This window comes from Tachysurus fulvidraco, chromosome 2 (genome assembly GCF_022655615.1).
Source record: "Tachysurus fulvidraco isolate hzauxx_2018 chromosome 2, HZAU_PFXX_2.0, whole genome shotgun sequence".
NCBI classification, from domain to species: domain Eukaryota; kingdom Metazoa; phylum Chordata; class Actinopteri; order Siluriformes; family Bagridae; genus Tachysurus; species Tachysurus fulvidraco.
In genome coordinates this window covers 9,837,154-9,852,462 of record NC_062519.1, presented here as the reverse complement: position 1 = coordinate 9,852,462, position 15,309 = coordinate 9,837,154, and the positions used below count along the sequence as shown (strand labels likewise).

General features: G+C 36.7%; 1 protein-coding gene across 1 annotated transcript in view; it reads right to left on the bottom strand.

Annotated features, from left to right (window-relative positions):
- Positions 1-15,309, bottom strand: part of ece1 (endothelin converting enzyme 1) — a 30,667-nt gene that overhangs the window by 3,226 nt on the left and 12,132 nt on the right. The window contains exons 2-16 of the mRNA XM_027165469.2: positions 14,247-14,382; positions 9,248-9,460; positions 8,515-8,639; positions 7,148-7,294; positions 6,920-6,985; positions 6,461-6,649; positions 6,153-6,295; positions 5,868-5,982; positions 4,157-4,267; positions 3,979-4,077; positions 3,315-3,392; positions 2,520-2,623; positions 2,299-2,409; positions 2,122-2,189; positions 1,325-1,515 (exon numbers count right to left, since the gene is read on the bottom strand). Coding sequence (XP_027021270.1) covers positions 1,325-1,515; positions 2,122-2,189; positions 2,299-2,409; positions 2,520-2,623; positions 3,315-3,392; positions 3,979-4,077; positions 4,157-4,267; positions 5,868-5,982; positions 6,153-6,295; positions 6,461-6,649; positions 6,920-6,985; positions 7,148-7,294; positions 8,515-8,639; positions 9,248-9,460; positions 14,247-14,382 — 1,896 coding nt within the window. The remainder of the gene's footprint in view (positions 1-1,324; positions 1,516-2,121; positions 2,190-2,298; positions 2,410-2,519; positions 2,624-3,314; positions 3,393-3,978; positions 4,078-4,156; positions 4,268-5,867; positions 5,983-6,152; positions 6,296-6,460; positions 6,650-6,919; positions 6,986-7,147; positions 7,295-8,514; positions 8,640-9,247; positions 9,461-14,246; positions 14,383-15,309) is intronic.

Here is a 15,309-nt window from a genome sequence, read left to right as displayed (position 1 = left end):
AACACTTGCTTTCTAGCTTTCTTAGTCCTCTTTATTTTGACTCATTTTGACTCATTTCGTTCTTAGTGGAATAGAATTCATATTCCATAAATCCACTCAAAGATCTTCACTGTGCTAATCTCAGAGCAGTTTTTGTGAATTGGCAGAACATCAACAGGCAGAAGCTGCTGAGAGATGTTTTGTCAATACCAGGCCTGCTCTGTAACCTCTGACTTTTCGCCTGGTGGAAAGAATGAGATGTGGTGAAGGGGGACCCTTTCCAAGCCACCTGTTGTGTGTTCAAGGTTTTGCAAGAGAGACACTCTGTGTTCTACTCCAGATTTTCCAGCTTGTGGGTGCTGAATGTGAAGGATATGTGGATGGACCATTCACACCCCATTCTGGGTTGTTATGAAGAGTAAACTATAACACTGTTTTTGCTCTTTAAAGAATGAAAGAGTGAAAATTGAACCCAACTTGAATCTGACTTATTTTAGCTTTTAATATAATGTAAAACCCAGCTTTTCCCCCGGCCCTGATCTTGTATATAGTTTACATTACATGGAGAGTAAATCTTAAAAACATAGTTCATAGTGAGAAGAGCCAGAGCCACGCCACCCATCATGCACACCTTCTACAGAGGCACCATTGAGAGCATTCTATCGAGCTGCATCACTGTGTGGTACGGTGCTTGCAACGCATCCTGCCGGAAGACGCTACAGCGCATAGTGAGAGCAGCTGAGAGGATTATTGGTGTCTCTCTCCCCTCCCTCCAGGACATTTACGAGACCCATCTCACCCGAAAAGCCCTCTGCATTGCAGGTGATCCCACCCACCCATTACATAGCTTCTTCAGTCTGCTGCCATCAGGGAGGAGACCGCGGAGTCTCTGGGCCAGGACCAACAGATTGAAGAACAGCTTCATTCATCAGGCTGTCAGCAAGCTGAACTCGCTCTCAAACTTGCCTCCACTTCTCTTTTCTGCCACAGGCACCACAGATCTATGAACCCAACACACCCCTTCAGATCCCACATCCCCAGGTCCTTCCACTCCCCCCTCCCATTAACATACGAAGACATGCACCAGTCACTTTGTGCAGCATTAGTCTGCTTATTCTTCACTGTATCTACATATGCCTTGCACTTTATTTAAATTTCATTGCTAATATTTTGCACCTTGGGACTGAGAGAAATACATTTTCAATTCTTTTTTTTGTGTATGTATTCTACATGTGAAAGAGTTGACAAAGAAAACTTGAACTTGAACTATGGACAAAGGGAAGTTAAATCACCAATATGTCCACTGAGAAATATATTCAAATTATGGAAGATGAGCTACACAAACCTTGTAAGCTGCTTTGAGGCCACCATTGTCAGCAATGTTCTCACCAAGAGTGTGTTTGCCATTCAGGGCTTCCTTGTTGATGCTGTAGTTGTTGTATTGTTCCACCAAGCACTGGGTCTGCTGCTTAAATGCACTCACTGACTCATTCTTCCACCAGGAGCGCAAGTTACCATCCTTATCATATTCTCTTCCTAGGAGCATAACACACCATCGCATAACCATACAGTACATGCATACATCCACATTTAACATTAATATATTGATAGGTGGTGAGTTAATTTAATTTTAAGCTTTATTTACGAAAATAATTTTATTTTATTGCCTTTTTAAAGTGGGCATCTACAAAGAGGAAACAAATGAAAACTATTTATTGTAGCTTTAATGGACTCGCAAATAGACACAGAGTTTTGTGTAAAGGGAAAGCAATGTAAATTTTAGATAAAGCAAAAACATATGTATGCCATGCAAGACCAGAGTGCTTTAATCTGGCAACAGTGAAACTTAGGGAACACTGTACATTTCATTCAGTGAATGGGTAATGACCAGACTCATTTGTCAGTAAGGTGTTTGTATACTGATAGAAAATATAGGGGAACAATGATCCAAGGTGAAGCTAGAATATGCTGTAAATGTTCTAGTTTATACTTGACTGTGGCTTTTCATTCACAAGCCAAAAAGCTAATGCCAGTCACTCTCACAAGGACCTTGTATGTGATGTTAACAGAAAAGTCCAGCTACAATATTGCTCTAATCTACTATATTGTTCCCTACAAATTAAATAAAATAATTACATTTACCTTGATCATCAAATGCATGAGTCAGCTCATGACCCATAACAACACCAATGCCACCAAATGTCAGGGCTCTAGAAAAGCAAATATTAAACATTCTCTTACTCATAGCACCTTTTTAATTTTATACATTGGCTCAAGTGGTAAGGTGATGAGGTAAATAGTGTGTGAACTTTACTTTACTTTGGCCAGGAATGACTGTAGAATGGGGCTTGGAGGATACCAGCAGGAAGTACAATCTCATTCTTGGTGGGGTTGTAATAGGCATTCACTGTAGGTGGGGTCATACTCCATCTGTACAAGAGGAGGAGGAAGAAAGCTTACAGCCGAATTCTAGTTAGCAGTGTGTAAAAAAATGGGTCAGCAGTGGATGTAGCGAGTGTGTAATCAGAGCTGCTCCTTACTGATCTCTGTTTGGGGCTTTTCTCAGCTGGTCAGCAGTTACCCGGCCAGAAAAGTTGTAGTATTGCATGACATTCTGGAAGTATAAGTCTGGCACAACTTCAAACTAACAAAAGAACAACATTAAATAGACATGCATAAAACTTTAAACCTCCATACAACAATCCCTTAATGATTTCATTTTGTGATTGCTAAATAAACTCCACATTATTCAAAGGAGAATACAATTATTCAAAATGGCCACAAATTTTATATGGTTTTGATCAAGATGCGTCATGAGACATCATAACACATAATCAGTCAAAGCCCTCTTCCATATATGAGAGATACATAAATCAAATGTGAGTATAGCTACCACAGAAAGTAATTACATACAGTATAATTCTTCACTGGTAGTAGTTAAAAAAGAAGAAATAGTTTTATACACAATAAACTTTGCAAGTTGTATCACAAAATTATACACAAAAAAACCCCTGTGAAATCCTGAAGGGACTGATCAATATGTTGTACAAAACAAAATCCAAGAAGTAAAATGTAGTGCAGCACAAAACCACAAATCTTCCAGAGAAATAAAACATTTCACAGCTATTTTATAGAAGTTTGATATACATATCATCATTATATAGAGATCATTATTTTTTCATTCACACATTATGTTTTCATCCTACACTGTACATTTACAAGACCCTTATCAGCTAAACTGATGCAAGACAATATATTTAACCAAGGAAAACTTCTATTTTGTATCTTACTGTATGTAAAACCGCATTACAATAATGACATTATTCTGTACCTACTTCATAGAACACTTTGTCTAGCTCCTTGGGATCCATGATGAACTTTGGGTAGCCTACCATATTGTATATTGCATCCGCCTGTAAGAAAAGAAAAATACGCCTATATATATTATACACATAAATATACATATATATTTTATATACATATATATTTTTTATATTATATATATATTTGAGCACCAGGGGGTAGCAAAGAGTACAAGTGCAGGAACATGAATTTTTGCCTGTTTTCTGTGGTTAATTTTATTTACTATTTAAAACGTTAATGTACAGTTAACACTGTAATCAAGTGACAAACATTTTTCAAAATCAGAAACGTTCTAAGAAACACTGAACTACATCAAACATTTAATAAATTCTGATTAGCCAGATGTGTTTATTAATTTCCCAAAACAGTACAGCTCTGACTACAGTGTTGTCTGTAAGCAAGCGCACAATTGATATTAAATGGGGTCTTCAAAACAGAGGGCTTCCCACTTTATGGGTTCTCTGTATAGTGAGACAACATATGCAACCATAATTAGTTTACTGATCTTTGGAGTACAGTGCACACATCACAAACTTTATAAAAAAAGTCTTTTAGGTTCAGGTGAACAGATGGTCAACTGGTTGCGCATCAGTTTATTTTTTGTTGTTTCGTTTTGGTGAACATTCTGCCGCTCACCTTTTCTTTGGCTGCTTTTTTGGTTTCACCATCCATCCAACTCACATGTTTCAAACTGTCCTCAAAAGCCCATTTGATTTCCGAGACCATGTTTTCAGCCTGAGATCCACACAAATGAGAAGGTTAATGTGTTCAGCCTAAATGCTGTATTAAAGCAGGATGGATAAGGCATACTCACAAAGGCCTTGCTGTCCTCAGCGAACGTGGCTTTGACAAATAGAGCCCCCAGGGCAAAGCCTAACGCACTGTCTGTGTCACTGACGCACAGTTTCCAGCGAGGAGTGCAGCTCTGAAACATTGCGCACAAAAACATATTCAACTTAATACTCAAACCTGTTGTCTATTAGCTCAAAATAACAAAGAAGGAACAGTGCGTTCTCCTCATTCGTATTCTGGTTCTCAAAATGAAGTACTCAAGCTGAAGTAAACAAAGCCAACAGCATCCGTAAATCCTAGTTAAACAATCAATCAAATTAAAAGATATTAAAGATGCAATCTGGGATTTTGTTTTAAAGTCACATCACTTTATATTTCTGGTAGCCGACAATAAAAAGTTTAGAAGAAGAAATGTAGCCTCTGTGGGAAGCTCTGTAAATGTGAGAAAAATATGCAAAAGCTGCGAACAATCAGCATTCAACCAATTACTAAAAACATACAGACAAATAAAAGCATTCAACCAATAACTAAAAATATGCTTTACAAAACTATAGATTTCCCAAAAGAGTTATGATTAAGTTTGACTGAAATCACTGACTGTGTCTTTAAATTTGGGAGCAGTTACCAATAGACTATTTATGGAGTGAAAAATGTTTCCAGTATATTATTTGACCTCAAGAACCTTATTATGCCTTTATCTTTTTGAAGAGACCAAAAGCCAACGACACGCACAATGAAGCACAAAGAACGAGTAAATAAATTTAGTGATGAGAGAGAAAAACATAGTGTATAACTAGTCACATAGGTATAATATACTTATAATGTGTACAAAATAATGTGTCTAACTTTTGTTGTTTTAGTCATCCGACAAAATGACCAGCAATGGAATATCACTCATTCTTGCTCTTTCCTCCTTCCCATCACACTCACTCGAGTACACACACACACTCACATCAGCCATAGTTCACAGACTCGTAGCTTGTTATTTCAGCCTAACCCTCAAGGAAGATGAGGTCAGGAGTACAGGATCTCTGCTTAATATGAGCTGTACAGGCCCAGCCTTGTTAGTGTCTTATCAGTGTTACACATTGGGATTCTACACTAAACCCCCACCTACAATGTTTTCCACAATCATAAAGCTAATTAAAAATAAACTTTTAAAGATTTACAAACTCACCTTTCAACACTTCCGCACATACTTTTCTATTTACCTACTGTACCTTCCAATACATACAGTATATAACTTTCCAATTTCCTTCTCTATTAATGAGCTCACTGAAGGCGTGGTTTATAACTTTTAATGATACTTCATGAGCTCTGCTTAAGCTGCTAATTACATTCCTTATCATTACAGCAGGCTAATGGGTTTAAGATTTTAATAATAGATGACCAATGTCAGCCAAAAAGAATGGAACAATGAGCCTAATTTATCATGCTTGATAAAAAATCAATTTAATAAATAAATATCATTTACACATGAAATGTGATATTTATAAAAAATAAAATAAAATAAAAAAGGTCAAATTTGTGCAAAATATTTTGTTATTTCTATTTCTCTGTGAGCTTTGAATTTCATGAGTTTTGTGGGCAAACAGTCTTGATCATTTCTAGGAGTTTATCAACATACACATTCGAGTATAAAGAAAATCAGTGTTACTGAAACTTTGGTAAATCTGAAATAGATTTTTAATAATACGTTTTATTTGCCTAATTTTTAAACTTTAGTCACTGACCTTCTTGGCACCATACATGACTTCAAGAAAACGCTGTTCAGCATCCTGGAACTTCTGGTCCAATATGGAGACCATCTTCCTCACCACTTTCATGATCATGTAGTTATTCAGCGTGCTGCATTCACACAGGAAGATCAGCTCAGCCATTTGTGCAGACTTAATAATGAGACAGAGATGAGGTCTATAATGTCACACACCTAAAGTTGTGGGTCAGACTGCAATAATCTTTTAATATTTTGGTATTTATCTTTTGTATTCGGTTTTGGATAAATGATAGAGATCTACCTCTTGTTGGTTTTGCTAATAAGCTGTGAAACTTTCTGGAGGTAGTCAGTAGCATAGAGCACCACAGGCTCTGATTCATTAAGAGCAACTGGAGAAAACACTGCTTTGAGAAAAGGCATCCAGTCCACTGCAGGAGCCAGTGTCTAAATGGTTAACACACACACACACACACACACACACACACACACACACACACACACACACACGCACACGCACACGCACACGCACACGCACACGCACACACACACATACAGATTAGGCTAAAATAGATTTTAACCTTTCTATTCTCAAGCCACAGTGTAACTCACTGCTAAATCTTTAGCTTGAATCTTATGGTAGATGAGCTCTTCATCCCTTCTCTCCTCCTGAGGAACCGTAATGTTGGCCAGAGTGGTTTCAAAATCTACAATCTCCTGCATCAAAGTGTGAGATGTTTCCTCTGAGCCACCCAGCAGGACTCCCAGCTCTACCAGGAAGTTCAGATATGCGTTGAGATACTGCAGGCATAAGAAACCATGACATTCACTTAGACTTTTGAGAAATGAAAGTGTTAAAATATCAATGTGTAACAACAAATTATATAAATAACTTTTATTAGCTTTAATTAACTTATTTTAAAAGCAGCATATTCTACAAAAGTCTGAGAATGAGAAACGTCTTTATAGTATATTTAACAAACAAAAACCAATGATATTTCACAAGTTTTGCTAAATTCTTATTGAAGCATATATCATTTTCATTTTAGTTTTAGTTATTCTTCTAGATACCTTCTCATTGGTGGTCTTGTTGAGATAGTACTCCCGAGATGGCAAGCCCAGTCCAGACTGATCAACCTGCAGGAAAGATAATGCAACTGTTTAATATTTTGTCATTAACCAGGATTCTAATGCTCCTGAATTATTCATATCACCTTATAAATAACACAATAAATTTAAAACAATAGTAAAAAATTATGTAGTACTATGACTTGGCCAGCAATGAAGGAGGCTGTTCACCTGGATGATGTTGCTGTTGGAGTTCTTAGAATCTGTGCTGATAAACACAGTGAAGAAAGGTGAGGTGCGGTAGCTAGCTGACACGGTGCGCAAAACCTCCTGGAAGTTATTCTTGTCCCAGGCACCAGTCAAGGCCCAACCTCCTGTCTGAAAAAAAAAGCAGTTATAATTAAGCTCATTATAACATGCAGCTATAATTAAGCTCATTATACCACATTGGGTCAAACGTAGTACCAGGCCACTTGGCGTTGTAGAAGCTGGTCTAATAAATAAATTTAGTATAAAGAAAATAATGACAATATTAACAAAAAGCTACTGTGACAGCAGGCCCACACCACTGCATTAGAGCGGCATTTTTTCATTCCACATGGCCAAGGGGCAGGGCGGTAGAAGCACGCCAAGAAAACCAGTGGCCAATCAGAGTGATGCTACAACCTCTTTACCCTCACAGACAAGAAGAGAGAGCAGCAGAGGGAGTGGCAGCTTGGCCTTTCCTCTCACTCTTGCAGAACTGCTGCTGGGCATAGAGGTCAATGGTGCCATAAGTCTAGCATGAGCTGCCAGACTCCTCAGTCCTGCCCCGTCTTTGCTCCACGCCCCTGAAGTCCACACTGCACCAAACACTCCAGCTCTCACACAGATACTCTATTCAGCACACTATGAAGTCTTTAACCACCAAATACTGTGGATTGAATTGCACTGTAAATAAAATCTGCAAGTTCTGACCTCTGGTGTGTTTGTGCTCGTCCCTCTCGCAGACAGAGCTGTGACAACTGGTGGAGAATGGGAGCATTACCACAGCACTCCCCACACCCTCTAACCAACCCACAAAGGTATCTGCCTATGCAATTTGAGCTTTCTCTGTCTCACTGTTTCATGGAGAACTCACTAACAAATATCCTACCTGCCCAAATTAATTTCATGTTTAAACAATGCAACAATAATATACATCCTGGTTATATCCTAGTTTGTTAATTTGTTGTTTTAAAAAAAAATAAAAGAATTTTTTAAAAAATATTTGTAGAACATGATCTGTTTTGGTACATGCCTATCCTTTCATTCAGGTAAATAGTCATTGTTGTGCAGTGCTTACATTTTGGGACAATATGACAGAAACTGAATTAGTAGGAAAAAAAAAACAGAAAATTGATCTATTTTGCACACTGGACATTCACATAGACCCAATATAAAAGCTATGAGCTCAGGGATATTGAGGTGACAGCTAATGTACTACTGGGAGTTACTGGAGGAGAAAAATAATAATAAAAAAGTTACCGGTTAGCAATTAAATAACAAAATCAGAGAATGTGTCTAGGGTTAGGATTCACTGACATGAATAAGTTTGAAGGTGCATTTAAAAAGTTCACCTGGTTGATGAGCTCCTGTAAGGGACGGGCTCCCAGATCCTCAATCTTGGCTTCGTTCATGCAGGCTTTGTAGTATTTCAGGGCCTTCTCTTGAGCCTGACTCAAGCCCTGCTGACCTGTGCTTTCTAAATGGAAATGTCAAGATAATTTTTGTATTCATCCAGTACACATTTTGATTAAAAAAAGGATCATACAAGAAAAAACATGAACTGTGTTCAAAGTAGGTACAATACAAGTAAATAACACATTTTCACTACCAACTACAGCATTAAAATAAATATAAAACCATAAAATAGCTCAGAATTTGATTGTTTTAATAAAAACAAATTGTCTCAAAATGGCCATGCAACATACTGTATGTATGGCAGCACTTTTTTTTTCCTCAGCCAAATTTAATGTGTAATAAAAATTTATTTAGAACATTATTTCAATAAAACTTCATTGAGTAAAATATATGAATAACCTGTATACATATTGTATTTGCCAAAGAGACCCATAAAGCATGAATAAACAAAAAAGTTTCAGTATATCAAACCAAATGCTAATTATAGTTCATTTAGACCAAATTAATTTCATTAATTAAACTTCATTCTACTGACAAACTATTGGTTTCTAAAACTTTTGTACTGTGATGTATTTGGCATCGGAGATTATTATTTTTCAAATATATAATTCAACACAACTGTATTTGTTTCATATAACTGAAGTAAACAGTTCTTGGTAGTGGTCTGACCTAGTAAATTCTTCATGACTGCCATGTTGTGCTCCCAGAGATTACTGAAGGTATCCCATCGTGATTTGCCTTCCGGTAGTGGATTTCTCTTCATCCATCCACCACATGCATAGCTGTAAAAGTCATTACATGGGTCCACTGAGCGGTCCAGAGCTCCTATTACAGCTGCTGCTACAGTCACACATGGTTCAGTCAGACACAGCCCTGGGTGTGCTAAGGAACAAACAGTAAATAAAATAATTACAACTCATTGTCTTATGTATTGTCCTATGATGTTATTATATTCAAATCCAGTCTGTTACTCTGATATTTTTGTGGTCCAAGCAATAGTTTATTTAGTTATTTAGTCTATTTAGTCCAGTCATCTGATTACATTTAATAACAGAATATATTCAGTCTGAACCAGTCACAAGACATCAAATACACATTTTATTTCTTCACTGAAACAGTCACATTCTGATGTATGAAAGAGTATTTGATGAGGTTTAAATCGTTTCTTACAACTAATTTGCACAATAATTCTTTGCAGATTTAAATCACTAACTGTAAATACACATGCAACTTATCTCACTCCTCAATTCAATTCAATAAAAAAATTTATTAAAAAAATAAATTTTTTTAATTGTATAGTGCGTTTAACACTGGACATCGTCTCAAAGCAGCTTTAAAGAACACAAGAAACATAATACAAAAATACTTCCCATAATATTGTGCTCTAGTACATCTGACCCAACGCACATTATCGTCTAGTGCTTGCTAATATTATGAACAGCAGCTAAGTTAATCCCTCTCCACTGCTTCTCTCTTTCTACACATCCCGAGGCATCCAGAAATTGTAACAGCTCAGATTGTCTTTCGTGTCATGAAGATATCGAACCTCCATTGAGATGAGGCTGACTCTGTGGGGATCCTGAGGCATCTAGAGATTTACCAGCTCCAGTTGGTCTTTGAGGATAACAACCTTCAAGATTGGTCGGACTGGATATTTGTAATCACACCCTCCAGTGTCAACCAAATGAGGATGGGTTCCCTCTTGAGTCTGGTTCCTCTCAAGGTTTCTTCCTTCACCATTCAAGGGAGTTTTTCCTCACCACTGCTGCCTGAGTCACCTCAGACTTGCTCATTGGGGATAAATACATGCACATTTAAATCTTGAATTTTTGTATTATATTAATCTTAATAGGCTTAATGTTTATGTTCTGTAAAGCTGCTTTGAGACAATGTCAATTTTTAAAAGAGCTATACAAATAAATTTGAATTGAATTGAAACAAATTTATATTATACGAAGATTAATATACAGTAATACAAAAGTTCAAGATTAATTTTATAAGCCTGAGGTGACTGAGGCGACTGTGGCAAGGAAAAACTCATTAGATTGAAGATACAGAAACCTTGAGAGGAACCAGACTCAAAAGGGAACCTCATCCTCATTAGGGCTGGGCGGTATGACGGTATATTCCGTTTCCACGGAATAAAGTGTCTACCGTTACAGGTTTTGCTATTCCGTGCATACCGTGAAATTTAAATTAGTGGGCATGCTCAACCTCATGTGTAGCACGCCTGAATCTGAGAACGATTGAGAAGCGGCACATAAGCATACATAAGAAGAAAAACATGGAGAAAGACATGCATGCTGATAAAGAAATCCCACAAACCAATCCCGAGCAGGAGGAGGAACTTGTGAAATGAGGCGCGACATCAGTGGTATGGACGTGGTTCGGGTTTACAAAGGCTGACAAAGAGCAGACAAATGTGATTTGCAAACTGTGTCACACAAATGTAAACGTTAGCCATGCTAGCACAAGTAACTTGTTTTATCATCTAAAAATGAAGCATGTCAAAGAATACAACGAAAGCCAACAGTAATTAAAATCCAATAAAAAAGCCAATGAAATAAGACGAGAAAGCCTATTCTTTATTTTTAAAGTGTTAAAGTGGTATTTAATATATTACCTGAAAAATTATTATTCGGTGATATATACCGCTACCGTGAAATAAAATGACTTATTCCGTGAAACAGATTTTTGGTCATTCCGCCCACCCCTAGGTGTGATTATAAATATTCAGTCCGACAAATGTTGTATTGATTAGGAGGTTGTTGCCCTCAAAGACCACGTGGTTGGCAGCTCCTCTTAGAATGTCCAAATACTTCATTAAGCATTAAGTTCAACTGGAGCTGGTAAATCTCTAGATGCCTCAGGATCCTCACAGGGTTGACCTCATCTCAGTGAAGGTAAATCTAAAATCTTCATGACACGGAACACAATTTCTTAATCTCTTAATGTTTTAATCATAGAGACATGGCCTTGTACAAGATTTTGAAATGTTCAAATGTTTACGCAAGTGAAATGTAATATGTAAATTACTAATTCTCCTTTTCAGCGAGTCCTTGGTGGATTTAATGGTATGTTTTTTTCATGTTGCAAGGTCCAGTTCCACTTCAGCTTAACTTTTTAAAGGATTGTCTCACACCTTCTGGATTCTATGATGAGACGGTCAGTTCCTGCTGTAGCAAAGCATCTCCAAACCATAACACTTCCACCTCAATGTTTCATAGTTGGTATTAGGTTCTTTTGCTAAAATGCGGTGTTTGGATTACGCCATTTAAACCAAATCCAGCCCTCTGTTATGGTCTCCAAATAATTCAATTTTAGAGTCCAAAGCACATTATTCCAGAGATCTTGGCCTTTGCCTTCATCTTGGAGTAATTGTTGTCAGAAAAAACATCCTAAGTGGCCATGATTGGAGATCACTTGGTGAAATCAAATCATATACAAAAAAAAACAACAACCCAAAAACAGTAGAACTCACGGCTATGTTTAATAGTAAATTAAAAGCATTTCCACACAAAGAAGGTGGAGAAAACTTAAGGGATTTGGACAACATTGCTGTGTAGCCTTAAGATAACCAATTATCAGTGACATTAATTGGGGGAAAGGCAATTTCCACCCTCATGTTTTTCTTACACACCTCCCATGATAATTAAAGAGTTTAAGATTCCTGTACTTTGACATTAACTATAGCAAGAGTTTGCTGTAGGTCCTGTGATGATATTTTAGGGTTTTTGGAGATTTCTTTCAGCACCTTGCAGTCTGCTCTTGCGGTGAATTTGCTTTGATGTCCTGACCTGGCCATGTTGGCAGTTGTTTTAAATGTTCTCCACTTGTAATGATTACAAAATTTGTAGAGAGCTTTTTATAAACCTTACCAGACCTAAAAGAATCAACGATCTTCTTTCTGAAGGCCTCAGAGAGCTCTTTGGATCTATCCATTGTCATACCTCACACTTCAATTAAGAGCAAACCAAACTAAATATCTGAGGTTGATATAAGGCAAGACTTCTTCAAAATGCTCTGTAACAATATCCTTATAATGTGCACCTGACGTGATATACCTGTAGATATTTTTTGTACAAAAAAATGGGGAGTGTCCTTTCTTTTTCCTCACATAAATTTCTATTTTTGAAATTACATTTTAGAGATCATTTAAAAACATCTTTCTTTGTTGTTATTTGTTTAATTATATTACTTCCAATAAAATTAAAAAAAAAAGGCTTTCATGGGGTGTCCTGATTTTTTCACATGACTGTACATATTTCTTAATATCCTGAATCAGATGTCTAAACAGATGTTAAGTGTCTTTAAAAAGATGATGTTAGAATAATAGAATAATAAAAAAATAATTGTCTTATAGTCTCTATTTAGAAAGCTTTCGGTAGTCTAGAAACGACATGCCCAAAACACAGGAAACATTTTCTTTTAGCTACTCCCTTTTTCTATTGTGTTTTTATGTATGTGCCTATAATCCAATCTCTAAACAATAACGTTTTAGTTAACAGCTATATTGTATAATTTACCACTTTTTAGAAGAGACTTATAAGACAACATTCTTTTCAGTTTTGCATGTTTTTGTCCCAGTTACAAATTTTATTATATATAGGCAATAGTGGGTTTTTGTGGACCCTCATTAGAGAAACAGTGAGCCTTAAAGACACAACCATAGCTTAGAGAGATAAAAAGACAAGTAAGCAGGAACGCAGGCCCAAAAAAAGCAAAAGTAGGCCCGAAAAACAAAAAGGCACTTGGACAGGGAAAAGGAGGGGCAAACATTCTGGTCTGGGCACATTTTTCTGTCAGTAGTCTTTTCATAATGCAGTGATTTGTCATGCGGCATTGAGTTAGGGTGGCTGAATAGGAGGAAATAACATTCGCTGGTATGCTGTTCTCTGATACAAAATTCATTTTGAACAAAAAACATGACTCAATGATAAATGCCTGGTATATGTTCCAGCCTCATGTGAAAAACATGCAAACTTCCAAGAATAAATATGTGTCAGTCCATCTAAAGTGCCATTTTCTCACAGTTATTTTTTTGAACTGGAAATGTTTACATATAAAGAGACATGACTGTTAGGATGTTTTCCTTTACTCTACTATATTACAGTGCGTGATTTGTGTGTGAAAGAGTTTATCTCAGAAGTGCTTCATTAAAAAACAATATTTACATCAGCATGAAAAAGTGTTCTCGTGCCATCTTCTCATGCCATAACTGGAGAAGTTATGTAGTACTGACAGACATACAAAAGCCTCATTAATTCAATTGGAAGTCAGATAGCAGCAGTCAAAACAGAGAAGTGATCTGTGCCAGAGTGTGTACTTGGACAATGGAAAAAAGTTTTAAAATGTTTAAATGACTGATTTAAACATTAAGACAAGAAATTTTGTAAAACTGACTGAATTAATCAGCAGTTGTTGGCCACCCAATGTTGCAGTGATCAGCCAAGTGTTTAAATGTTGCCAGTGACTTTTACCTTTTGTAATGACAAATGTGGATAAGGCCGAACACTGATAGCTCACTTCCCATAAATAGTTTAGGTTATAAATGTATATATGAATATGTTTCAGTAAAACTGGATCTTTAAATGCAAAAGATCCAGTTAAGATATGCTTAAGATATGTACAAATATAAGGATAAGATATGGTTTTTTCTGTTACTTACTCTCACTATAATGCAGACCCAGTGTCAGGATGCATATGAATAATGCCAGCGAGAGACCACACACCACAACAAGGAGCTTCTTCTCCACATGGCTTCGCTCAGACCAACACCTGGACCGCAGTCTATGCTCCAGCACCTGAAACGTTAAAAAAGTTAAAGAATGGTTAGGCTTAGAAATTGTACAGCACATGTTATCCCATGTTAGTGAATGTCCAAATAAACAACTTAACATAAAACAGCTGATCCTTAAGTTGAAGAGATTTATTTTCAACGATTCATGGATTTTTCTTTATTCTAGACACCCGATTGATAAATGCACACCATTATCATTCTCAGACATGTTTTTCTCAAGCACATTTATTTGAGGGATCATCATTTGTTGTGATGTGAAACCACAGCTATGAGCCGGGGTGATGCCATTCTATTCATAGGTATCATCTGCTCTGATTACTGTTTTTTTTCTGAATCCTGCCACAATGGGCCTCATTTATGAATCCATTTTTATTACCCTTTTCATATAATTTGAGATATGTAATCTATATACTGTAAGTAGAATAATCAATTTTCACTGGATATATCAGATTTTCATGAAAGCTATATTTTTTGATGTTAATACAAATAATTTACATACTGTATACGTGTTCACATACAGCTCGTTATACGAGACCTAATAGAAATAAATGAGAAAACATGTTAATAAATAACACACAGAACCAATATTTGGTTACTGCACCAGATATTTTCTCAATAGAAAAAATGCTCAAGTACTGGCTTCAGGGATCTTAACAACAAAGATGCTGGGTTTTTTTTTGCTGGTGAAGTGCCATGCCTTGGTTAGCCATTATACTGAGCCAGCTTAGTGAAGCCCACAATTACATTCTACCCATAACATTGCCACAGGAATTAGAAACCAAATCTCTCTTTGTACACCATAGGCCCATGAAACATGAGTTAATGTTTACCTAGCTATATTTAAGCTTAGATTAATCTTACCCTGGATTTCTTTTCTTTTTACCAGGTTACATTGCAATGACAACTCATGTTGCACACTAAGCTGCTCCAG